Source organism: Tinamus guttatus, unplaced genomic scaffold, assembly GCF_059628265.1.
Source record: "Tinamus guttatus ecotype Peru unplaced genomic scaffold, ASM5962826v1 Tinamus_guttatus_pri_ptg000314l, whole genome shotgun sequence".
Taxonomy (NCBI): domain Eukaryota; kingdom Metazoa; phylum Chordata; class Aves; order Tinamiformes; family Tinamidae; genus Tinamus; species Tinamus guttatus.
Genome location: NW_028288848.1, coordinates 9,872,905 through 9,893,729, shown reverse-complemented (window position 1 = coordinate 9,893,729; position 20,825 = coordinate 9,872,905). Strand labels below are relative to the sequence as shown.

Below are 20,825 nucleotides of genomic sequence, written 5' to 3'. Positions count from 1 at the left end.
GGGAAAACACTCAAATGCAATGAGTGAATGTAGATGTTAACTTCATATATAGGATGCTTTTGTTTAACTGTAATGTTTGCATTTCTGTCCTCCTGCTTTCCTTGCTTTACCTGCAAGTTAACAATCTTGTTGGAAGGGGATAAATACATACTTTGGAGTAAAAGATCTTTTGAGGATAAGGACTAGTTTTTTAATTAGTAAGGTTTCTATGGGTGAAACTTAACCATCTTGCTCAGGCCAGGCCCACAGTGTTATCTGCCATGTCTGCAAACCTTTAACTTGACATGTGAACATAGAGGGAATTCTGATCTTCCTAGAACTAAGGAAAAGAATATGTGAAAGGAGAATTGGAATTTCTTTCCCTTTCTTCTCTTACTACTGCAAAATAAATTCAAATAGAAAACCTTCTAGGACTTGCTGGGATGAGGATAGGAAAGGAAGCTTACAAATGAGCAGAAAGCCCTCTTTTATTAAAGGAAGAATATGATATGTTAAAGGGGACTTGCTAGATTCTTTTCATGGGATCACAGAAAACTGAGGCTAGGGATAGTGAATAAACTGAATGCAGAACTGATGTTGATTAGATCTTGCTGTGTAAACCTGCTGAGGTGGGTTTAAAATGTGTAAAAGTATTTCCCACACTGCGGGAAATAAACTTCTGGTATTCCTTGCCTGAGGAGGGAGGGAAAGCAAATGGTTTTAACACATTCAAACAATGATGAGACAAACCACCAACCAGCAGGTTCATAAATAGATACAGATAGTTACAAAATCTATCATAAATAGATACAGATACAATAGATTCCCACCCTTTTATTTCCCCTTTTATGTGGAGATGGTCCTGTATAAACTGCCAGGGCTTGTCTTGTCCAAGTGTTGGACAGGGTATGTTGTAGAAGTTGAGGTCTCATTCCCTACAAACAGTATACAAATAAGTACTGGCCAAGATAGTGCTGGAAAAGGAAAAATGCAGGCCTTTTTACCTCTCTTTACTGCAAGAGATAAAATACTGGAGTAGGGCTGACAAGAGGTGTGACTAAAGGGGCACATCTGATGTTCTTATTGCTTATTTGAACAAGCCTGTGGTGTAGACTTGCCTGGGAGAAACTTCTGTGTCTATACTAGGCATGTCTTTCATTTGTCTCTACTGTCTTTGATTGGGATGAGTTTTGGATCCTTGCATAATCATTTACTACCCCTTGAATAAATGTTACAGAAACCAAAAAGAAGCTGATGGGAGACCCTTTAAACATACTAGATGATAGTGAATTGGCTATAGTCTTGTGCTAGAAGCCAATTTAAAAAAAAGTCAGAAATGTGATAACTTTTTATTAAGCAAGAAATTAAAAAGGGTAATTGCTGCTTAGCACTGAGATTCTTCTATTAGAAAGCATAGGTTATGCAGTCAAGTTAAATACCTGTTTCTCTTATCCGGGGCTATTGAAAGTATAAGGTGTCAGACTTTCTAACTGAATTGTTAGATGTTCTATAATAATGAATTTCTTCATAGAAGTTAGATACCAATGATCCATAGGCAAAGACTATTTAGAGAACATAAGTTATCTTGGCCTGAAGTTAATATTTTGGACCATTCAAGTTTTAGAACTCTCTTGCTATGTTCTGGGTGTGGGTTTTGGGTTTGTTTCTCTGACTCCAGAAGCTTTTTATGCAGGAAGTCTTATGCCATGTGTCTTGCAGTAATATAATTCTGCTTTGCTGCATGACTGTTGTTGTCAATATAAAGCATCTAGATTTGGTTCTAAATCTTCTTACAAATGATCTTATCCTTCTCATTATGGGTGTTCTGGCTAGGCTCTGATACTTTCTTTTGTCATTTATTTAGTGATCTAAGGGGGTGTGTGCGTGTTTTTTTTTTTTTTTTTTTTTTTTTTTTTTTTTTTTTATCACTTAAACTGTTCTAAAGGGAAAAAGCTGAGGTGTCTTAGGACTTAGGTCTAATGAGGAATCTGTAGTATTTGGCCAGTTTTTTTGGAGCTATAAGATTGAGGGTTCACAGAAAGCTGCATACTAGAATGAAGTTCTTGGTCCTTTGACTTAGAAACATGTTTTTATTCCATAAATAATACTTGAAAAGCTGTTCCAGTGTCTGGCCCAAAAGAACAATTTAATAGGTCCAATTAAAACAAGAACCCCAAAAGTATTGGGGGAGAAGAGAGATGCAGAGTACTGTGGAACTTGATCACATTTAGAAACAAACAAAATGTGAGTTAAGAGCAAAACCACTATTGCTAACATGTTAGCATGACTGCATTTGTGTGATGGATAATCAATGGCAGCTTGTGAAATGTTGGCTCTGTTCGGAGGCTGTTGCCATGCAGTGCATGTGCAGCTGTGTGCTCAGTGCTGCCTGCACGAGGGCACTGCCAAGCTCCGTCTCACTGCAGTTGCAGCTCTTGGTGTCTCCAGAAAACATGTGGTTATAATAGCCTTGGGATTAAAGAGAAACCCAATAGGGAGGCATAGCATGCATGTTACTTGAGGAACTTGGAAATAAAGTAAATTATGAGTATGAAAGAAATCTTTCAGAAAAATATTCTCCCCCTCAATAATAATTCATTCCATACTTAAAGTGAATAGATTAAAGGGAATAAGATAGAACAGTAGATATTTAGCTAATGAGTGTTACTATACATACAAAACGATTCTGAGGCTGTTGAAAGCCTTTTGCTACAAGCTATGTCTAAAACATCTGGAGGTGCTTACTGCTCTGCTCAGAGTGCCTTAATGACTTCAGACTGCAAAACACTATGGTGTGAAGTTTTAGCATCTAAAGTGTGACCATATTCTATGCTACATGATAATTATTAATAATCTAGAGTATTGACTTAACCAACCTAAGCTGTATCTTTTTAGGAGCTAGTAAAGAATGTTGGGAAGATGATGTGCTAGAGCAAGAGACAACTAAGTACATGAAACAAAATACTTCAGAAAGAAATGCAGAAATAGTAGCACTGAAGGGAAGAATTGAAACATTGGAATCTCAGTTAGCTGCACTGGAAAAACAATGTAGAAGAGAAAAGACTGAAAAAGAAGAACTTGTCAAACAGGTGGCAAACTTAGGCTTTGATCTCTCTGCCTCTGAAGAAAGAAGATCTGATCTGAGGGAGGAACTTCAGCAGTGTCAAGCTAGCTATCAAGAAATTGTGTCTGAATTGAGAAAGCAGAAAGCTATAAATGAGGAACAAGAGGAAAAGATTATTCTCTTACGTAAGGAAGTAGAATGTGCCAACCAAAATATAATTGATAAAGTGTCACAAATAAAAGCAATGCAGTCCAAAATAGATGATTTATGTAAATATTGCTTAGAGTCTCATTCTATGGATATTGATTTGGTTAATCTAAAGGATGACTTGCAATCTGAAAAGGATGAATCGGAGAGATCTCAAGTTGGTCCTTTAGCCATGCAATCCCGAGCAGCTTCTACAGAAGACTTGAGACGGGACAGCTCCTTTCATTGCAACATTGAAGGCATTTGGGAAGAATGCAAAAAAATTATTAAGGCTTCCTCACAGAAGAGTCAACAAATTCAAGAACTACTTCAACAAGTTGAAAACTTAAACAAGGGTCTTGCTGACAGTGAAAACGATAAAAATCAACTAAAAATAAAATTAAGTGAGTTTACAAATCAAGCTAGTCTGTCCATAAAGGAAGAAGCTCTTGTTGATCAATTGCAAGAACAAATCCGAAAGAAAAACGAGGATTCTGAAAAACAGGCTGCTGAACATTATAGAGCAATTGCACAGTTTGAAGAGGAAGCTTCCAGGTACAAAGAAAAAATAAACGAGCTAGAATGTCTTTTGGAGGCTTTTAGAAGCAAAGATGACGACAAGGCAAAGTTAGAGCAAGTACTTAAGGAAAAAGAATCTATTATTTTAAATCTAGAAAATACTACAGTAGTCCTGCAAGAGGAATGTGCTAATTCAGAAAAGAAGTTGAAAGAACTAACTGATCAGGAAATAAATCTGAAGGATCAGGTTGTGCAGTTGAAGAACAACTTGGAGGAGATGAAACATTCTCTTCAGAAAAAAGAGACAAATGATAAAGAGAAGGCACAATCCATTGAACTGTAAGTAAATATTGATATAACTTCTTTGAGAAGTGACCCAAGATAAAACCACCTTCTGTGAGCGTTACTTTCATATAACACATGTGCGTGCTTATCAACACTCTTATTTAAATTGCTTCTTTAAGAATTTATGGTAAATAGAAGTTTTGAGGAATGTATATGTTCTGCTTGCTTTTCCTCTTTTTCTGCATGTGCATGTAGGCCTCCAGAAATATAGCATTGAAAAGGATAAAAGATGATATAAGGAATTTAAAAAAAAAAAAAAGGGTTGCTATTTTTAAGGTTTTTATGTTATATGTCTCCTTTTGGAGATTTGCATGATGTAGTTTTATATCCTACAACTCCTATAAAAGCCAGGCAATATTTTCATCAGGAAGTGCACAATACTAAGTTTAAGTAAATAAATGGTCGTCACTGTTCACGTCAAGTCAATTATTACTTTGTAGTGCTTGCAACTAAGAGCCCTATTTGTTGCAGTCCTCTGATTTTTATTTTGTTTTTCTTTGATGCAGAGCCTGATTGGGATGTACATGTCGAATTAAAATCTACTTGAAACTAACCTCGATACCTTGTAAATCTTGGGTGTTTTTTGTTTTTGTCTTTCCGGGTTTTTGTTTGTTTAGTTTCCCTGTCTTTTTTTCTTTTTATTGCACTGCTTGGAAGTGAAAGAATTGTGAATTTTATTATGAGAAGCTCAAATTTGAAAAATAATAGGAAGTTGGTAATATCTGAGAGAATGGTTAGGAATCAGTAGTTAGAACTTCTGTTAACCTGTGTATGCTGTTCCTTTGGGATGCATAGCATTGTAATGTTATTTATATCTCTTATTTTCTAATACAAGCCTGAGTAAAGAGCTCTCTGAGAGTTCTGCCCTCATACAGAGTCTGAAAAAAGATCTCCAGAGGAAAGATGAAGAGTATACAGATTTGAAAGAGAAATTTTCTGATGCCAGGAAACAAATCCAGCAAGTACAAAAGGAGGTTTGTAACTAAAGCCAGATGTTTGTTTTGCAATATTTTGCTTAGGGGTCTGTTAGGCAAACTAGCTTTTTCAAACTATGGATTCTTGAAATGTTTTATGCTCAGGCTCATTCTAGAAATGTTTTATACTAAGGCTCTTTGAAGACACGTATTTGGAATAATAATGAATTTTAAATAACGACGTTGTTGAAGCTATAAGCTAATGAGAACATTAGACGCCAAAATATGGATCAGTATAAATATTGAAAGTGGGGAAAGTGTTATTGATATTCTTTGAAAACTTCTATTAAAAGATGAGTAAGCTAGCTATGGAGAAGAGACTTTCTAATAACTGTGGTAATGTAATGATAGTCTTGTATTGTTATCATCTGAGCTGACTTTAAATTTGTGGAAAATGCTAATTTTGAGGAAGGAATACTGATATGTTGCCACAAAGCAAAAAACCTAGCTTCCAGATTTAAAAAATATACAAACATATGTAAATATTTTTTAAAATATATATGTTTATAAAAAAATAAGCTTTGCTTTATTAGGCTTGGGAAGAAGAAATGAAGCAATGAAGGAATGTAATTATTTTTTGCAGCTTAAATTCTTAGTATTTGCTTATTAAGCAGCAACAGTTCTTTAGACCTGGCAGGATATTACTTCAGCTCAAAATCAGATTATTGTGAGCATTTGGGCTTGAAAATTAAAGTTTTAAAAATCTGTTATTGGTTCTTTTTTCTCCCAGCAGCTGTTGACATTTGCTGTTCTTGTTCTAGTTAGTGCTCGACAGTTAATTCTTTCCTACCTGAGAAGGAGCAAGGAGTAGATGAGATAATATTTAGGCAAACTTTCATTTTAAATGGACTAGTGTTGAAATTTTCAGCTGTGTTGTTTTTTTTGCCAAGTGTTATAACTGATTTGATGTTCAAAGAGGTTTCCTTTGAAAAGATGTATAGCACAAAAGATGTACAGTACAGAATTTCAGCCTTTAGTTTAACCAAAATCTGTGTTGAATGATTGAACTTTTAAATTCAAATATTAGGTCATTTATCTTAAAGAGATTATAAAGGTGTCATGGAGAACTATAAAAGTTAGCTTCTTGGCTCTCTTTTGGGTTCTTTTGCAGGTGTGCACAATGCGTTCAGAGGAGAAATCCCTGCGGAACCAAGTTAATGAACTTGAAAAAAATAAAAAACAGCTTGGTGAAGAGCTGGATATCAAACAGCGCACAATCCAGCAACTTAAAAAGGTATTATAGTTTTTTTATCTGTCTATTAACAAGGTAAGATTTTTTTTTTTTTTTTTCGAGCAAATAGAGGAAGCCTACAGAGGTTGGGATAAAGTAGGACTATGAGGCTAAAATGAATTTTCGTGGGTGAAAGATGTTAGAACAGCTTTACATTGCAGGATTTTGTCAAATTAATTTAAATAGAACTGTCTAGTAAATGCTTACTTTGCACCTGAAAATGCCCGATTCTTATTTGAAAATCTCAATATGTTAGTTGAAAGGTCTTTCTAACTTTTTTACTTGCTAGCTAGTGAGTTTCTATAGCATATATGTAGGGGTGTGTGTGTATGTATAGAATCTATTTATTCCAGATGATTTCAAGTGTTATGTTTATTATTTGCTAAGACCCAGAATTATTTTTTTCTAGGCAGATACTGATTTCTGGTGTTTACTTGTTTTTGTCATATATATATTTTCTCTAAATTTGCTTCCAATGTGGTTGTTTAGGAGCTGCCAAATAATAAGTTGGAAGAACTCTCCGGACAGAATGAGAAGCTACGTAAAGGTCAGCCAGAGACGCTACTGTTCTGTTCTTAGTGGGCAATATAATGAGCTATGTTGTTAACCATGTTGAAGAGTCCTATAGTGTTTGTTTTTTTTACAAGTTGTTTGAGGAAACTCCGATGCTAATGTTCAAGTGTTAGTCAGGAACCAGATATTTATTAACTTACCATTATCAGCTATATTTAAGAGCAAAGAAACAGGCTTAAAATAAGAAATCAAAGGCCCAAGGAAGTAAGAATTTTCTGTATCAATAGTGGCCATTTTAACAAAATCCAATATGGAAGTGCAATGATGGTGCCTTCTCATCATAAGAGAGAGAAATGTAGTAGTTTAGTGACTTGCTCTGATAATACAAGCAATAGCGTGATCTACAGTAATCCTGAAGCTCTTAACTGAGTCATGTTGATGAGAACTACTAAAGAATTTTGGAAAAAGGTATTTCAGTAGGAATGCTTTTGCCTGGGAGAAGTGAGAAATATTTGTAGTGAGGGTATTTCAGGAAAGAACCTTGGGAACTAAGAGAAGAAAGCTTAATTGCACATTTATTCTCAAATATTTAGATCTGTGTACAAAAGAAAAAATAATTGAAGATATGCGGATGACACTAGAAGAACAAGAACAAACTCAGACTGAACAAGAGCAAGTGCTTGAAGCTAAATTAGAAGAGACTAACAGATTAGTTTCAGGTAAACTATTTTTTTTAAGGGAACAGGAAGTCAGAATTGTGGTTTTAACATTGTGTTTTGATGTAGAGTATGTTGGAAAATTCCACTTTTAATTGTTGACTGTATTTAGACATTAATTTTTGCAGTACCTGAATACATTTCTAATAATTTCAGTAGACCCTTTGTGGTTGTAGTGATAAATCTGAGTCATCTTAGTAGAAGGCTGTGTGTGTATTTATGTATTTGAAACTATACACTACGTAATCTCATTCTGTACATTGACTAGAATTGGAAGAATGGAAGCAAAAATATAGAGAGCTGATGTGCCAGAACAATAGCGATCAGCTGAAGAAGGTATATAAAGAAGAGAAAAGTGTAAATGCAAATATGGAGGAATCCAAGCTACAAGAAAAACTGAAGGTAAAATGTCATGACTTAATTCATAATCAGCTTAAATCCATCTCAATTTAAGAGGAGACTAAATCTAAACTAAACAGGAAACTAAATCTAGCTTCTGCTGTTCTATTCAAGAATCAGGGCCTCGTATGAAACTCATAATGGTACAAGAAATTTCCTTTAAAAGCTGCTGTGCAGCAGGGTCTGGATACAGCATCACTGGTAATGTATGAGGAATTGCATCACTGATAGCCCGTTATATAGCGTGGAAAGCAACCTTCATGTAACGCTAGTGTGGACAGTGCTGCCATAGCTGGGCTCCTCTGTACAATTGTATTAACCAATTCTATTCTTTCTTTCATTAAAGAAGGATTCTGTCATTAGCACTTTCTGTGTGGTTACACACTGGCCAAGTATGTTCTGTTAGTGGAATATTTTGTGCTTGTGTTTTCCTGCATAATTTTAATGTTTCTAATGACTAAAGCAAATGCTACAGAACAAGAAGTCCATGTAATATTTGTTGTTTCATAATATACCTATACAATAAATATGGTATATTTGCATAATTTATTTGTTCAATGTATGCAAGAAAGGAACACTGACACAAAACAATTATGACTTCAGAGGACGTCTGACAAACGTGTTTTGTCAGACACTTGAGCAGCTAAATCTAAGTCTGTCCCTGAGGGTCTGAGGAGCTATCTCCAATGTGCTATCTATCTTACTTGGTAGCATATCTGACAAAAGGTTTGGCTGGTGGAAGTGGCGAGGGGAAGGAGGAGGCAAAGTTGCTGTGGGCTGAAGTGACAGCCTGTGAGGTACAGTCTTCGCCTAATATTCAAGCTGTGCTGTACTATTTGCCTTCCTCTATTGAGGTAGAAATAGGTTTTCAAATGTGGCCTAGGCAGCATTAGAGACTTGGAAGCTCGGATCTTCTTTTTACGTACTTGTAATAATTGGGAAGAATAAATAAAAACTTTGCACTTCAGAATGTTAAACTGGGCTATTTCCTCTGTTTTTGAAATAAGGCCATTAGTGGTAATCCACCATTTAAAATTACTTCAGCTTAACTCCCCCAATGATTCTGTTTTATTTAAAATAGGAGTATGAGGAAAAGTATCAAACTGACAGAAAGAAGTGGCTTGAGGAAAAAATGGGATTCATAAGTCAAGTAAAAGAAGCTGAAAATCATCGCAACAGAGAAATGAGAAAATTTGCTGAAGACCGAGAATGTCATGTAAAGCAACAAGCAGAAATTGTAAGCAGTAGTTGAGAGATTTCTGCAGTTGTCTTGTGGGAGGTCTCTGGAAGTCCTGTTGTGTTAATCTGTTCAAAACAAGTCTCATGTGAAGCGCTAACAGTAGTGCAGGTACTTGAGACCAACTGGCATTTGTCAAAACCAGAACTTCTCTCACTTGCTTCCATGAAGAAGTTCAAGTGACATCTGCTCAGTAAGGAAAATATAGCAGTAAGGGTCACAAACAAAGAAGCTTGTAATAAGAGGTAACATGTCTGTTTTTTGCAGCAATCTTTTCTGTTCTGTCACCTTGACTTGTGTCTAAAACACCACTAAGGAACCTACCAAAAAACACTTCTTAAAGTTTTAAAATATATAATATTTGCTGCAAAATCTCTGCTTTTGAGTTTACTATAGATGCAGGTTTGTTGTATGAAGCAAAATTTGCTCTTGCGTGTTCTTGATGAAATTAGTTCACTAGTTTTTCTTCTGAATTGACAGAGTCTGTGGGCTTTAACTTTCTGGTTGCCTTTTTTCAAGCCATAATATAACACTAACTATATGAAACCAAACAATGAGCACAGTTCAGATGAATTATGTAGGAAAGGATGTCTAATTCTAACCTGTATTTTCCCCACTTAGGAAAGACTTAATGCACAGCTGGTAGAAAAGGACAGCAACCTTCAAAAATGGCGTGAAGAAAGAGATAAATTAGTAGAAGCTTTGGAAGTACAGCTCAGGACTCTAGCTTCTAGCATCACTCAAAAGGATAAAGAAATAGCAGAACTGAAACAGGCTACATTAAAGGATTCAAGAAAGGTCAGCTTTGATTTTTATTATCCATTCATGTTGCAAAACACTATTTTTGCTCTTCCTGTTTTGTCTGCACTTATTTTAAGCATGATACTGTTTAACAATAAAACATTTGCTGTTACTTTAAGAAGTCTGTAAAGCTGAATTTGCAGTAGTGGCTGATGTGACTGATGTTCCAGAAAATTCAGTTGGCCAAATAACACAAAACAGTAACTCAGTCTTCTGTTCAGATTTTGTGGTTGCTCTGGATTAGTTGTCTTTGAGGACAGATGTTCATAAGATCAACAAATAGCCCAACTGCTGCCTTTTTCACTGCCAAGGACATCCTGAATGATTGGGAGAACTTGTTGCTAGAGGAAGATGGAAGTACATAAGCAGAGTAAAATAAATCTTATGCTGCATCTTCCCATGCTTTTGCATGACTGCTTCCCTTTCCACCATGGCCCCATTAACACAGGGGATGGGCTTTTTTGGGTAGTATATTTGCTTAGTATACAATTCTGAATCATGCTACTGAAGAGTTGGAGTAATGCTCGTATGCCCTTTAACTCCTTTTTTAATCAGTCTTCAATTTCTGCCATTTTTAATGTTTTAGGAGAATGAGACTGTGGTAGAGGAACTAAGAAAGGAGTTGGCAGACAAAGATGACATAAAAGATTTAAAACAAAGTCTTCACCAAGATGACCTTCAGTCTTTAGCAGAAGTACCATCACCCAAAAATGAACAAAATACGATGGATCAGTCTACATGCAACAAAGAGGTATATTTATGACTAGAAAGTATCTTCTATAAGACACGTTACGTACATGTTGCTAATGCTTTGTTCTTCTGTCATCTTGGGGATACTTTGAAAAATTAAAAAGTTTGTTTATACAGTACTTTATCTTCCATTCTGCATTGTTCTAGCTCACTTTTAGTTTAGTTATTCAAATATTAAGGGATTTCAGCTTCAACATCTTTCATATTGCCTATAGTATGGTAAAAGGGAATGATTTTGTAATTGGGGATGCTAGACCATACTGCAATTCAGAAGAAAGACAATACCTTGCATTCCACCCGTAAAAATATATAAATAAATAACTGAAGATTGTGTGAAGAGAAGTTTAACTCTGCATTCTTCCCGAACAAGGAGTAAAAGGCTTGCAATTGTACTGAGACTTGTGATTCTAAATGGACCTTTGTGTGCTGCTTGTATCTCAGTATTTAATGAGGCAATTTTCCAGCTAAACTGAGTTAATTCTATGTGGCTGTGCTATTAATTGATGATGAAACAGGGCTGAACAGAGATGGCCTAACAATCCCTTTAGCTATAATGAGATGCAGCCCCTTCCCCTGCAACCGGACTGTCTTCATAGATTTCACCTCTGACAATGATGAGTGCCATATGTACTAATGGAAGGTCAGGAAATTCCCAAATAAACTTTGAGGTATTGGGAAATATGAATGTCAAACTGGGGGGAAGTGGAATCCTCAGAAAGGATGTAGCTGTTTCAAATAAGAACAGCTAAAACTATCAAGGGGATGTGTTACTCCTGCCTTAGAAGGGGAGGCTAAAAAGCTGTCACTCCTCAGTTTGGGAGAGGTTAAGGCTTCTGGAGAGGTATGACTGAGGCTTATAAAATCACAGAGGTTATGGGTAAGCTGAAAACAGAACTGTCCTTCACTAAATACTTCAAGAACTTGGGAGCACTCAGTGAAACTAAGAGGACATGCTTCAAAAAAAATAGTACTCATTTGGCAGCAGTTAGTGATCTTCTGGAGGAGATAGAAGCAGGTAATGTCAACAGGTATTAGGCAAATTAACAGCAGAGAAACCCATAAGCATTCTCAAGTGGGTTTTAAAAGGATTCAATGAGCGTGTATCTTGTGATACTTTCAATGTGGCACTGGGGAGTGTGAAGAGAATAGAGTGTAGAAAATAGTCATGCTTGTGTTTTAATAAAGCATCCCTGCTACTCCTGGAGGCAGAATAGTGACCTAGGTGGACTACTGGTGAGACCTAGTGGAGCCTCACCTCACAGATGGTTGTATCCCCAGTAGGTGCAACTACACTCTTAATTTGTTGACTTTCAGCCCATATGTTAATTAGCCTTATGTGCTGAAGCTTTTGTATTGAAATTTCTATAACCCTTAAAATATTTTGAGGTTTACAATATAGCATAATCATTATTCATTTGACATATTTACAGTCTATGGAAAAACAGAGCAAGAGTAGCCATATAGCTGGACAAAATATTCCAGTAAGATATGATGAAGCTAGAGAATTATTCGTTATTTTGATGTCCTAGCAGTGCTTCTTTATTAAGTGAAACCGAGGTTGATATGAACTTTAAATCTAGCCATTTCCTGTAGCTGTGTCTTTTTTGATAGATAAGGATGTCTGAGTCGCATTACCTAAAGCTTTATTCTCTTATCCCTTCCTGGGTGCTATAAAAAAGGCAAATCACTTGATTTAGTGGCTTTTGGTAGAAACACATCTATGGGAAAATATAATTGAATAATTAACTTCATTTGACTTTAACTATGTGCTGTTGAAAACATACTTTTCAGTGATGCTTATAACTGGATGATTGTTAGATGAGAATCACCTGGGAAAAGTACTTAAAGCAATCTGAATGGGCAAGCAACAGCAAGAATTTGCTTTCCTTGGCTGCAGGATTCCTGTGTGCAGTGTTGTTGGCTAAGAATTCTAAGAGTTCTTAACTCTTGAAGGGCAAACTCTTTCATACAGTAGCGCTTCAAAAATATTTCTATTGAGCAACTCTATCTTTAGGGCTGCAGTGGTGATACCCCTGCTCAAGAATCCCAGCAGATTCTGTTGAAGAGGGTGACAGTCCTTGACATTCTTTTTGTGTTCATGGTTTGAGGAGGAAGGTCTCGGGACCTGCCAGGGTGAACCAGAAGAGCAAGCAACAACAGCTCATCTCTTTGGGACCCTAGCAGCAGTCCATGCAGCCACCTGCCCCCTCTCCTCAAGCACTGGTGTCCCTTGAGCCCTTTGTCCAAATAGCCACTGAACTGTGCGCTGCTTGCCAGCAGCTGCAGGGCTGCCACGGAGCAGCAGGAGCCAGGGAGGCTCCAGCTCCTTCTGCTTACAGGGTTATGGGAATGATGGACAGCGAGTGCTACTGGGAAGGAGCTGTGCAGCGTGCCTTTTCCATCCCGCTCTCACTGGGTAGTTCTGGTTGTCAGCTGGAAGGAGAGGTCTTCAGTTTGTGATGCTGCCTGAAAGCTTTTCTCTGTCTTCAGAGCCAAGATGGTGATACTGAAGTGTCTCATAGGTTGAACTGGGCTTTTAGTCTGACAGCTACACTGTTATCTACATAATTAACATCCCTACTGCAGAAGGGGAAGGGGTAAGCTCTCTAAAAATAGGCTAAAGGATTAAGCTTGTCAAAATACCTCCTGCCCAGATCCTGAGGAGCGGCTGTGCTGGGCAGAAAATCATGTCAATTCTGTCAATTGACAGTCCTGTCAATTTAGCAGTAAAAATTGTGGCCAGTTCTGTCCTTGAACTAGCTGGGAAACAAGGCACCAGGTTGAGTTAACACACACAGTGAAGTTGCATGTGTTGTGTGCATTCTGAGTTCATATTTGGAAGTATTATTTTCTGTTTAGATTTAGTAGAAATAGTTTTAGAAAATAAAGCTTAAACTCTGCTATAATTGAAGTAATTTAAGTCTTCCATAAGCTAATAGCTGGCATATGGGATGCTTGCTTCACGTACATTTCCTCACCTTGTTTGTTTTCATGAGACTTACTTGGAAGGTTATTTGCTTAAAGTTTCTGTTGCTTGCAGGGCCATTCAGACATTGTCCTAGATTCTTCTGAAGTGTCCACAGAAAACGGAAGAACTAGTCGGTTCCCAAAGCCAGAGATGGAAATCCAGTTCACACCTCTGCAACCCAACAAGATAGAGGTGAAGCATCAGGGCAGCACCTTGCCAGTAACAGTGAAAATGCTCAAACCAAGAAGGAAAAGGAAGAGTGAAGAGATGGATGAGGTATGACTTAAACAACTAAGTCTTTTGTGCAGTTTTTATGTATTACTGTGATAACTGGGATCACTTTTTATTTTCTCATGAGGTCCTCACTAGGATCACTAAGGATATGTCTTCTGTGTGTGTATATTATATATATATATATATATTTATATAAGTATATAAATATATGATACATCTTACACATAAAGTCTCTTTTTCTCCAGAAGCGGTGGATCTCTGGTCTCTGTTGAAAATAACTATAACTTGAATTTATCCAAGCTTTGGCCTCCTGTCCCTGACTTGTACTTTCTTGCTGCCCTCTACACGGTGTTCTTTCTGGGAGTACCATTTACTTCTGTCAGCAGCTTTGATCTGTGGGATCAAGGACTGATTCTATAGGATACATGATTGATTGTTTTGCCTTTGGCAACTATTGGTGTCAATTAGACTTCTACTGTTATGGCTATTGGAAATCTCTCACTTAGTTCAGAAAAGCTGTAGACACAAATAATTAATCTCCCAAACACTGTTTTTCTCTATTTATCTAATCTATTTGAATTTCTTTTGATGGCATTGTGAAGGTGTAGTCTTGCTTCGCATAGATCTTGAAAGGCAAGTTTGTTAGACACAGGTGACATCACATCCCAAGATAGCACCATTGTTAAGCTGTCAGTGTAAGATATTTTTGTGCTGCCAACTTGCTTTTATGGTTGTCACTGCAAATCTGAAGTTGTATGTAGATCTACTGAGTGACTTAACTTGCATGTTCACTTGTCAAATAGCTCTAAGCTGAAAGCATGGCAAATGGAGAGAGAAGAAATCGGCAAATGTCAAAATTGTTTACCTACAATTCTTTCTAATGTCCTGTCTATCACAGGGTTGTCTAGCCATTTGATTCAGAATTGGTTAGCTTCTTCTATCCCATACCAACCAGTAACTCTCTACTGTTAGTCACAGCATTTAAAAGTGGCTGTTTCTATGCTATAAATCATTATTCTTTCCAATACGATAATAGCAATTTTAATATTTGTCTTTTTTTAGGACTTTGTGAAAAACGAAAACAAGAAAAATGCGAAATCTATCCGTTCTACAAGCAACAAAAAAATGGTTTGATCTTGTGCTATGTTTGTAACTTCGTGATAACACTTTCTATTTGTGATAACACTTATGTTATCTTCCTGTTAATATCTTCAGTTAGCTTAGAGTTTAAGTATGTATTTGGCAAGATCATATACTAGCAGTTATATAGTTATATGGCTCGAGTGGAAGTGGCATGTTAGCTATGAAGACAAGTTCAACTGTGCTATTAGGGTGTGTGATATTGTATGTGTTGCCTTTTGAAGTAAAGCTGGGACAGTTATCCATATGTGCAAAATTAGGATGTTTTAAAATCCTAGCAGTATCTTGCACAAATTCAGTGAGTAGGTAGCAGATCTTCCTGTCATTAATTCCCTTGTTTTATTTATAAGGAGAACAGTTTGTGTAAGGAAATACTGTGCAACTTGGAATCTTTTTTTAAGACTCGTTTCATAGTAATTTGTCAAATTTTTTAAAGACTTCCATTCTCCACCCCCCCCCCCAGTTATAAAATGAGATTCTCTAAATCACTGTTGTCATGTCATTAGTAGAATGAACACAGGTGTCAGTAGCAAAATTCAGAATGCCAGCTTAAATATTTAGGTTACAAAACTGAATTAAACTTGGAGATAGCCAAATTTCTACTCTTTTTAACTTTATTATTTAATCTTATTCTTCTGTTTAGATGCCTACCACAAATTCATTTAAAAAAGAATACTCATTAAGAAAGCAAGAATCTGCTTCAAGTACAAAGTCAGTTAGAAAGGAGGGAACCCTACAAAAAATTGGAGACTTTTTTCAAGGTTCGCCTACTATTATTCATTCTAAAGGTTTGTATGAAGTTTTTATCTCCATGTTTTTTGCAGAGTTTTGCAAACAAATGTGTAGCTATTGTAATTTATATGTAGCTAAAGGCCATGTCTGTTGTTCATTTTCATGAAATGTATGAACTGGGCCTTGTTATGTTGTATCTTGCAAAACATGAAAGGAGGTCCCGACTGCAGGGAGCTTAATTCTAACCTTCTGGTTAAATGAAAAAGGTGACCTAGGTGAGATAAGACAATGCACTGCAGGGTATAATATATAAATTCAGCCTAAGAATTTCCAAATGTCTGAGTCTTGTTCATTCTTATGTTAAAACAGGTAAAATTTCAAGGAAACTTTTGCTACTAGTATAAAAATCAAGCTGAGTCCACACCCTCATCCTGTCTTTTTCTATAAGCAATCTCCTCCTAGCTTGGCTCTGTGGAAGCTATATTAATAATTTGATATGTTTATGCTTGTAAAACTAATCTTTTCTCAAAATCTGAAATAAGGTAACTCACAAAAATATTTGGAAATCTTTAATCAACTGACTGCAAAGCAACTAATGAATGCATTATATTTGAGTGTAGCCTTGGAAAGTGCAGTTGTTAGGATTTTTCACTGAAAAATATATTTTATTTTTACCTAGGGTAGCAGGTAGATTCTGAGTTACTGTGGCCTTAAAATAAATAGGGGAGAGGAGGGTATAATAAACACAAGGTGGGGCAGGGGGCACAAGGGATCTCCAGGGTTTAATTTTGACGGACACTGTTATTTACTAAAACTAGGGCAGTTAGCATTCTATGTAGGTACTTAAAATTAGTATCTGTGCATCAACTTCAAAACTTGTTCCAAAACCACATGTTATCTTTTGCTACCAGATAGCCCAGACAATGACAGTGGATTTTTGAAAAGCTTTCAGGTTTTCATATATGGTCAATGAGGACTGAGCCTCACTTTCGATGGAAAACAAATTTGAAGAATTCAAAACCGCTTTCTGAAAATATTTAATTTTAGCAAATAAGTCACCACAAAGAAATGAAAGTGGAAGAAATTCTTCCTATATCTTTTTCCCCATTCCTAAAATTTAATATTTCAACATTCAACATCTGTCGAAACCAATGTTATTAAAAACAAAAGTTTAATTTTACTAATTCTTTTTGGGGCTCAGAAGACAGTAAAATGCTGATCTATAATAAATTTTTTATTCTAGCAAAGAAATTGATTGCGACGATAAGCTCTCCTAAGTCTACCGAACCCCAAAGTCTCAAAGAAAATGAAATCAAGTCGAAACGAGCCAAGAGAAAGCTGTATTCAACTGACATTTCTGGACCTCTAGATATCCCTGCTTCTTCAGTAAGTGATTGCAAGTTACTGCTTGGTGTAATGCAAGTTAACAAGTATTTCTGCAGTCTTGGCTTAAAATGAACTTGTAGAGCAGAGAACACAACTGAAGGCCCTCAATTTGGGAAAGGGGTTAAAAATATTGCCTTGTTTACGGATTTCTGTCCAGCCATTATTTTTGGTCTTAACCTTGCTCTTATATTTTTCTAAAATTAAATGTATAGGTATTGTAGCTGTGGTATGTGGTGTTTTTTCCTGTACTACAGTAGGTGAATCAATTTATTTGTTGTTCCAGCAGATGGTGTTCATTTAAGTATAGCATAAAGGGAAAATAGAAATAAAGACTCAGTAAACCATTGACTGGGGACTGCATGTTTGAAACACTAACGATGAAATTCTGCACACCAAATTACTTTGCAAAGGAAGTGAATACCCAATGTGGTCTCAAACTCCATTTATTATTAAATGGTCTTTGGATCACTTTAGGATGTGGATACATCCACGTTCTTCTGGAACACTGTTCAGACAGCTTTCCGGGTGTGCCTCAATTGCCTTGTTCTGCCCAAGCCAGCAACTAATGGGATGTGGAGTAACTGAAGTGCAGTTTTATGGTTATGAGAGATGTGAGTAGGTGTGGTGGTGAGAGGACTCTTGCTGTGTTGAAACTTCATCTATTCTATTAAAGCTATTCTTCTGTTTCCTATGGTAAGCTTTTGCCTATGCTAAGACAGCCCCTTGAATTTTTTCCTCTAAGTTCTATGAGTAGAGGAAATGGAAGCCAGAGTGCTGAGTGTCCATAAGCAGAAAACAAGACACAAATGAAGGCAAAAAAAAACCTGAGAAGCACAGGTGAAAGGTAAAGTAAGGGAGTTTAAATCCTGGGCCAGTCAAACAAAGAAGAATTTAAGCTAAAATGGACTTTACATAATTCCTGTTTCATGCAAAAAACATAAGAGTTTAGAGAGTTACTTTCAGATGAGCTTTTTCCTAACAATTTTGGACATTTTATAAGCTAAGTTTGATATATTCTTAACACTGTTCACCTAATTCATGAACTAATTTTTTGCTGTGCCCTGAAAGTGTTCTTTGCATCCTATGATCTTCATTTAAAGGATAATGGGTAACTTGCATTCTGCAAACAGCTTATGGGAAAAGTCATGTTGTTAATGTGTCTAGAAGCGTCTACTAGAGGGACTGTTTAACATCCAATATTGTAAGCCAGACATTTCTGAGGAAAGGCTGAGTAACTCTTGAAATATCTCTTTCAGATTTTTATAGAACAGAAAGAAAAGGAAAGCGACCACCTAATCATCAAGCGACGCCTACGATCAAAAAGGACTAAATAATTATGTAAAAGCACATTTATTTTTTTCCTAGTCAGGCATGTGTCATTTGTCCTATTTCAGCTGATTGTACATAGGAAAGCATAGATACTGCATCATGCTCTTAACCCTGTGTATAGTTGTACAGATTGTTTCTGAAGGTTTCAAGTTCTGATTCCATTAAAGCTAAAATACAGTTCAAGAAAGCCTGTGTCTGAATTTTTTTGGACTGCTATCTTTTGAAATGTTTGTTATTTTCACGTTGTACATAAATCACTTTACATATGAATTATGCTTAAGTTGTGTTTTCAATAGCCATTGCACTTCCAATCTCTCTAAGAGTATGCGGGGGGGGAAATGAGCAGACATTTAAATCTTAGACTAAAAAATGCTGTGCATTTAGACTTAAATGTGCAGACAGAAAATTAAGAAGTTGGTAGTATGGGAAGAAATACAGCATGTTTTCAATCATTTGTGTGGTTTTTAACTGTTGTCTTTTATTCTTTAAAAACAAATTTATAAGCCTAAAACTTTTTAAGGATTAGAGTTTTTAAGGAGTAATTTATTTTAGTCACTCGGTTCTTCAAAAAGAGCTACTTTTTATAGTGAGGCCTAGGGTCCTTCTTTTAGAACTGATTCCCTGATTTTCATCCACATAGTTGCAAGTTCTTCTTTTTGACTGGCTGTATCTTGTCTGATTATAAGAAGATATTCAGCTTGACTTGTTATACGTGCCATGAACATTAAAGAAAATCTAAAATAAGATGAGAACTTTTAAATCTAAGTTACAACAGTCCTTTAGCCAATCAGGTACCTTGCCAAGGGTAAATCAATAGGAAAAAGGGTCATTTGTCAGTTAGGTCACTTAATTCTTGTGGTTATGGTTGAAATGTGAACAAAGATTCTGTCAGGTTAATATTCCTTCTGAGTGTAGATTGCCTGAGTGCAAAATTCCCTTACAAAAGGGCAGTGCTTAGTTTGGTTCTGTAGATCCCAGACTGATAGGATCAGGTTCCAATACTTAGGTGGCTTTTCTAGCTTCTAGGCCTTAAGTGTTGTACCTCTAAGCAATACTTTCTCTTAGCTCCTCCTTATCGTCGCAGACTGAGGAAAGACTGGTGCTTTGCTTTCACTGATTGGAAAGTGATAAAGTGAGCCTGATTCGGAAGAGCTAAAAGTTATTTGTGAAGCTTTAGTTTTGTTTTCTTCTTGCACTTCATTCTACATGTATGAATGAAAACCTAGGGTTGTTTTTCATTGACTAATTCTCCTCCTTTGTATTGCCACCTTCTCTTCCTCCTTTTCCTCCTAATAGGAGTGGCACATGAGAGCTGGTCAGATTGTCCTACTTCCTAAATAAAGGTAATGTATTGTTGTTAATTTCTCTCAAGGAAGGACTTTATGCTTGGAAACCTGTGTCCCTTTATAGACTTGTTTCTGCTTTTCGTAGTCCAGTTACTCAGACCAATCTCCTCCAAGTCCACAGAAGAGCAAGCAGTGAGGATTCTTAGAGGTAGGTTACAGTTACTCATTTTATTCATGTGTCACTGGAGAAGGTCAATCTGCCAGGTGAAGCCATATAGTAGTTTATAAAATAATACTTTCCATATTCATTTTTATCGATCTTTGTTTTGTTTGCACATTCAGATCTTGTTCATCAGCTGTTCATCTTGACCCCTAACTTGTTTTCTGAATAGTTTCAGTTTATTTTAGTACCCATCAGTGTGTGCATGTTTAGCCAGATTGTTCCTTCCATTGTGAACAACCTTGCATGTGCCTGCAGGGAAATCCATATGCCACCGTGCTGTCTTGAATGACAGTTTGATTGCTTATCATTAAATCATCAAATGGGCTTATGACTCTTCGTTTAGCAGAAAACCATTTGTAAGGTAAATGCAGGATAGAAAGGATGCTAAATTACTTGATTTTTTTCCATGTATGATTTCTTTATTGATTCAAATGTATGGAAAATGTTAGAAATTTTTTCAGCCATTTGATGTTCCTATTTAATGGCTGGTTGAAAGTGTATGTTACTCTCCCTCCCAAATATAAAATTTCATAGTTCCAAAAAAAAAAAAAAAACAATGCTCCTGAGAAATTTTATGAGCAGATAAATAGCAAGTGACAAACCTTTGAGAGGGTTTATTTTAGTGAATTGCTCTGTTAAATTGCAGTTTATTTTCAAGTTACACTGCAGTTGACTAGAATCCATCAACTTAGCTTCTGCATCATTCAAAAACGCTGCTTTACTTAACGGTCTGTAGTATTGGTATCTGTTAAATCTTGTATTTACTACTTAAAGTTCATCAGTTTTGCAAAGTTATTTGTAGGCTATATGAAA

The 20,825-nt window shown here is 36.3% G+C and overlaps 1 protein-coding gene across 1 annotated transcript in view; it reads left to right on the top strand.

The window, feature by feature from the left end:
* Positions 1-18,530, top strand: part of KIF20B (kinesin family member 20B) — a 31,714-nt gene extending 13,184 nt beyond the window's left edge. The window contains 16 exon segments of the mRNA XM_088528798.1: positions 2,875-4,087; positions 4,929-5,067; positions 6,179-6,301; positions 6,788-6,845; positions 7,405-7,530; positions 7,796-7,929; positions 9,008-9,163; positions 9,785-9,961; positions 10,551-10,715; positions 12,145-12,218; positions 12,220-12,271; positions 13,755-13,958; positions 14,979-15,044; positions 15,700-15,844; positions 17,032-17,174; positions 18,431-18,530. Coding sequence (XP_088384924.1) covers positions 2,875-4,087; positions 4,929-5,067; positions 6,179-6,301; positions 6,788-6,845; positions 7,405-7,530; positions 7,796-7,929; positions 9,008-9,163; positions 9,785-9,961; positions 10,551-10,715; positions 12,145-12,218; positions 12,220-12,271; positions 13,755-13,958; positions 14,979-15,044; positions 15,700-15,844; positions 17,032-17,174; positions 18,431-18,508 — 3,053 coding nt within the window. The 3' untranslated portion in view covers positions 18,509-18,530.
* The last annotated feature ends 2,295 nt before the right edge of the window (positions 18,531-20,825 follow it).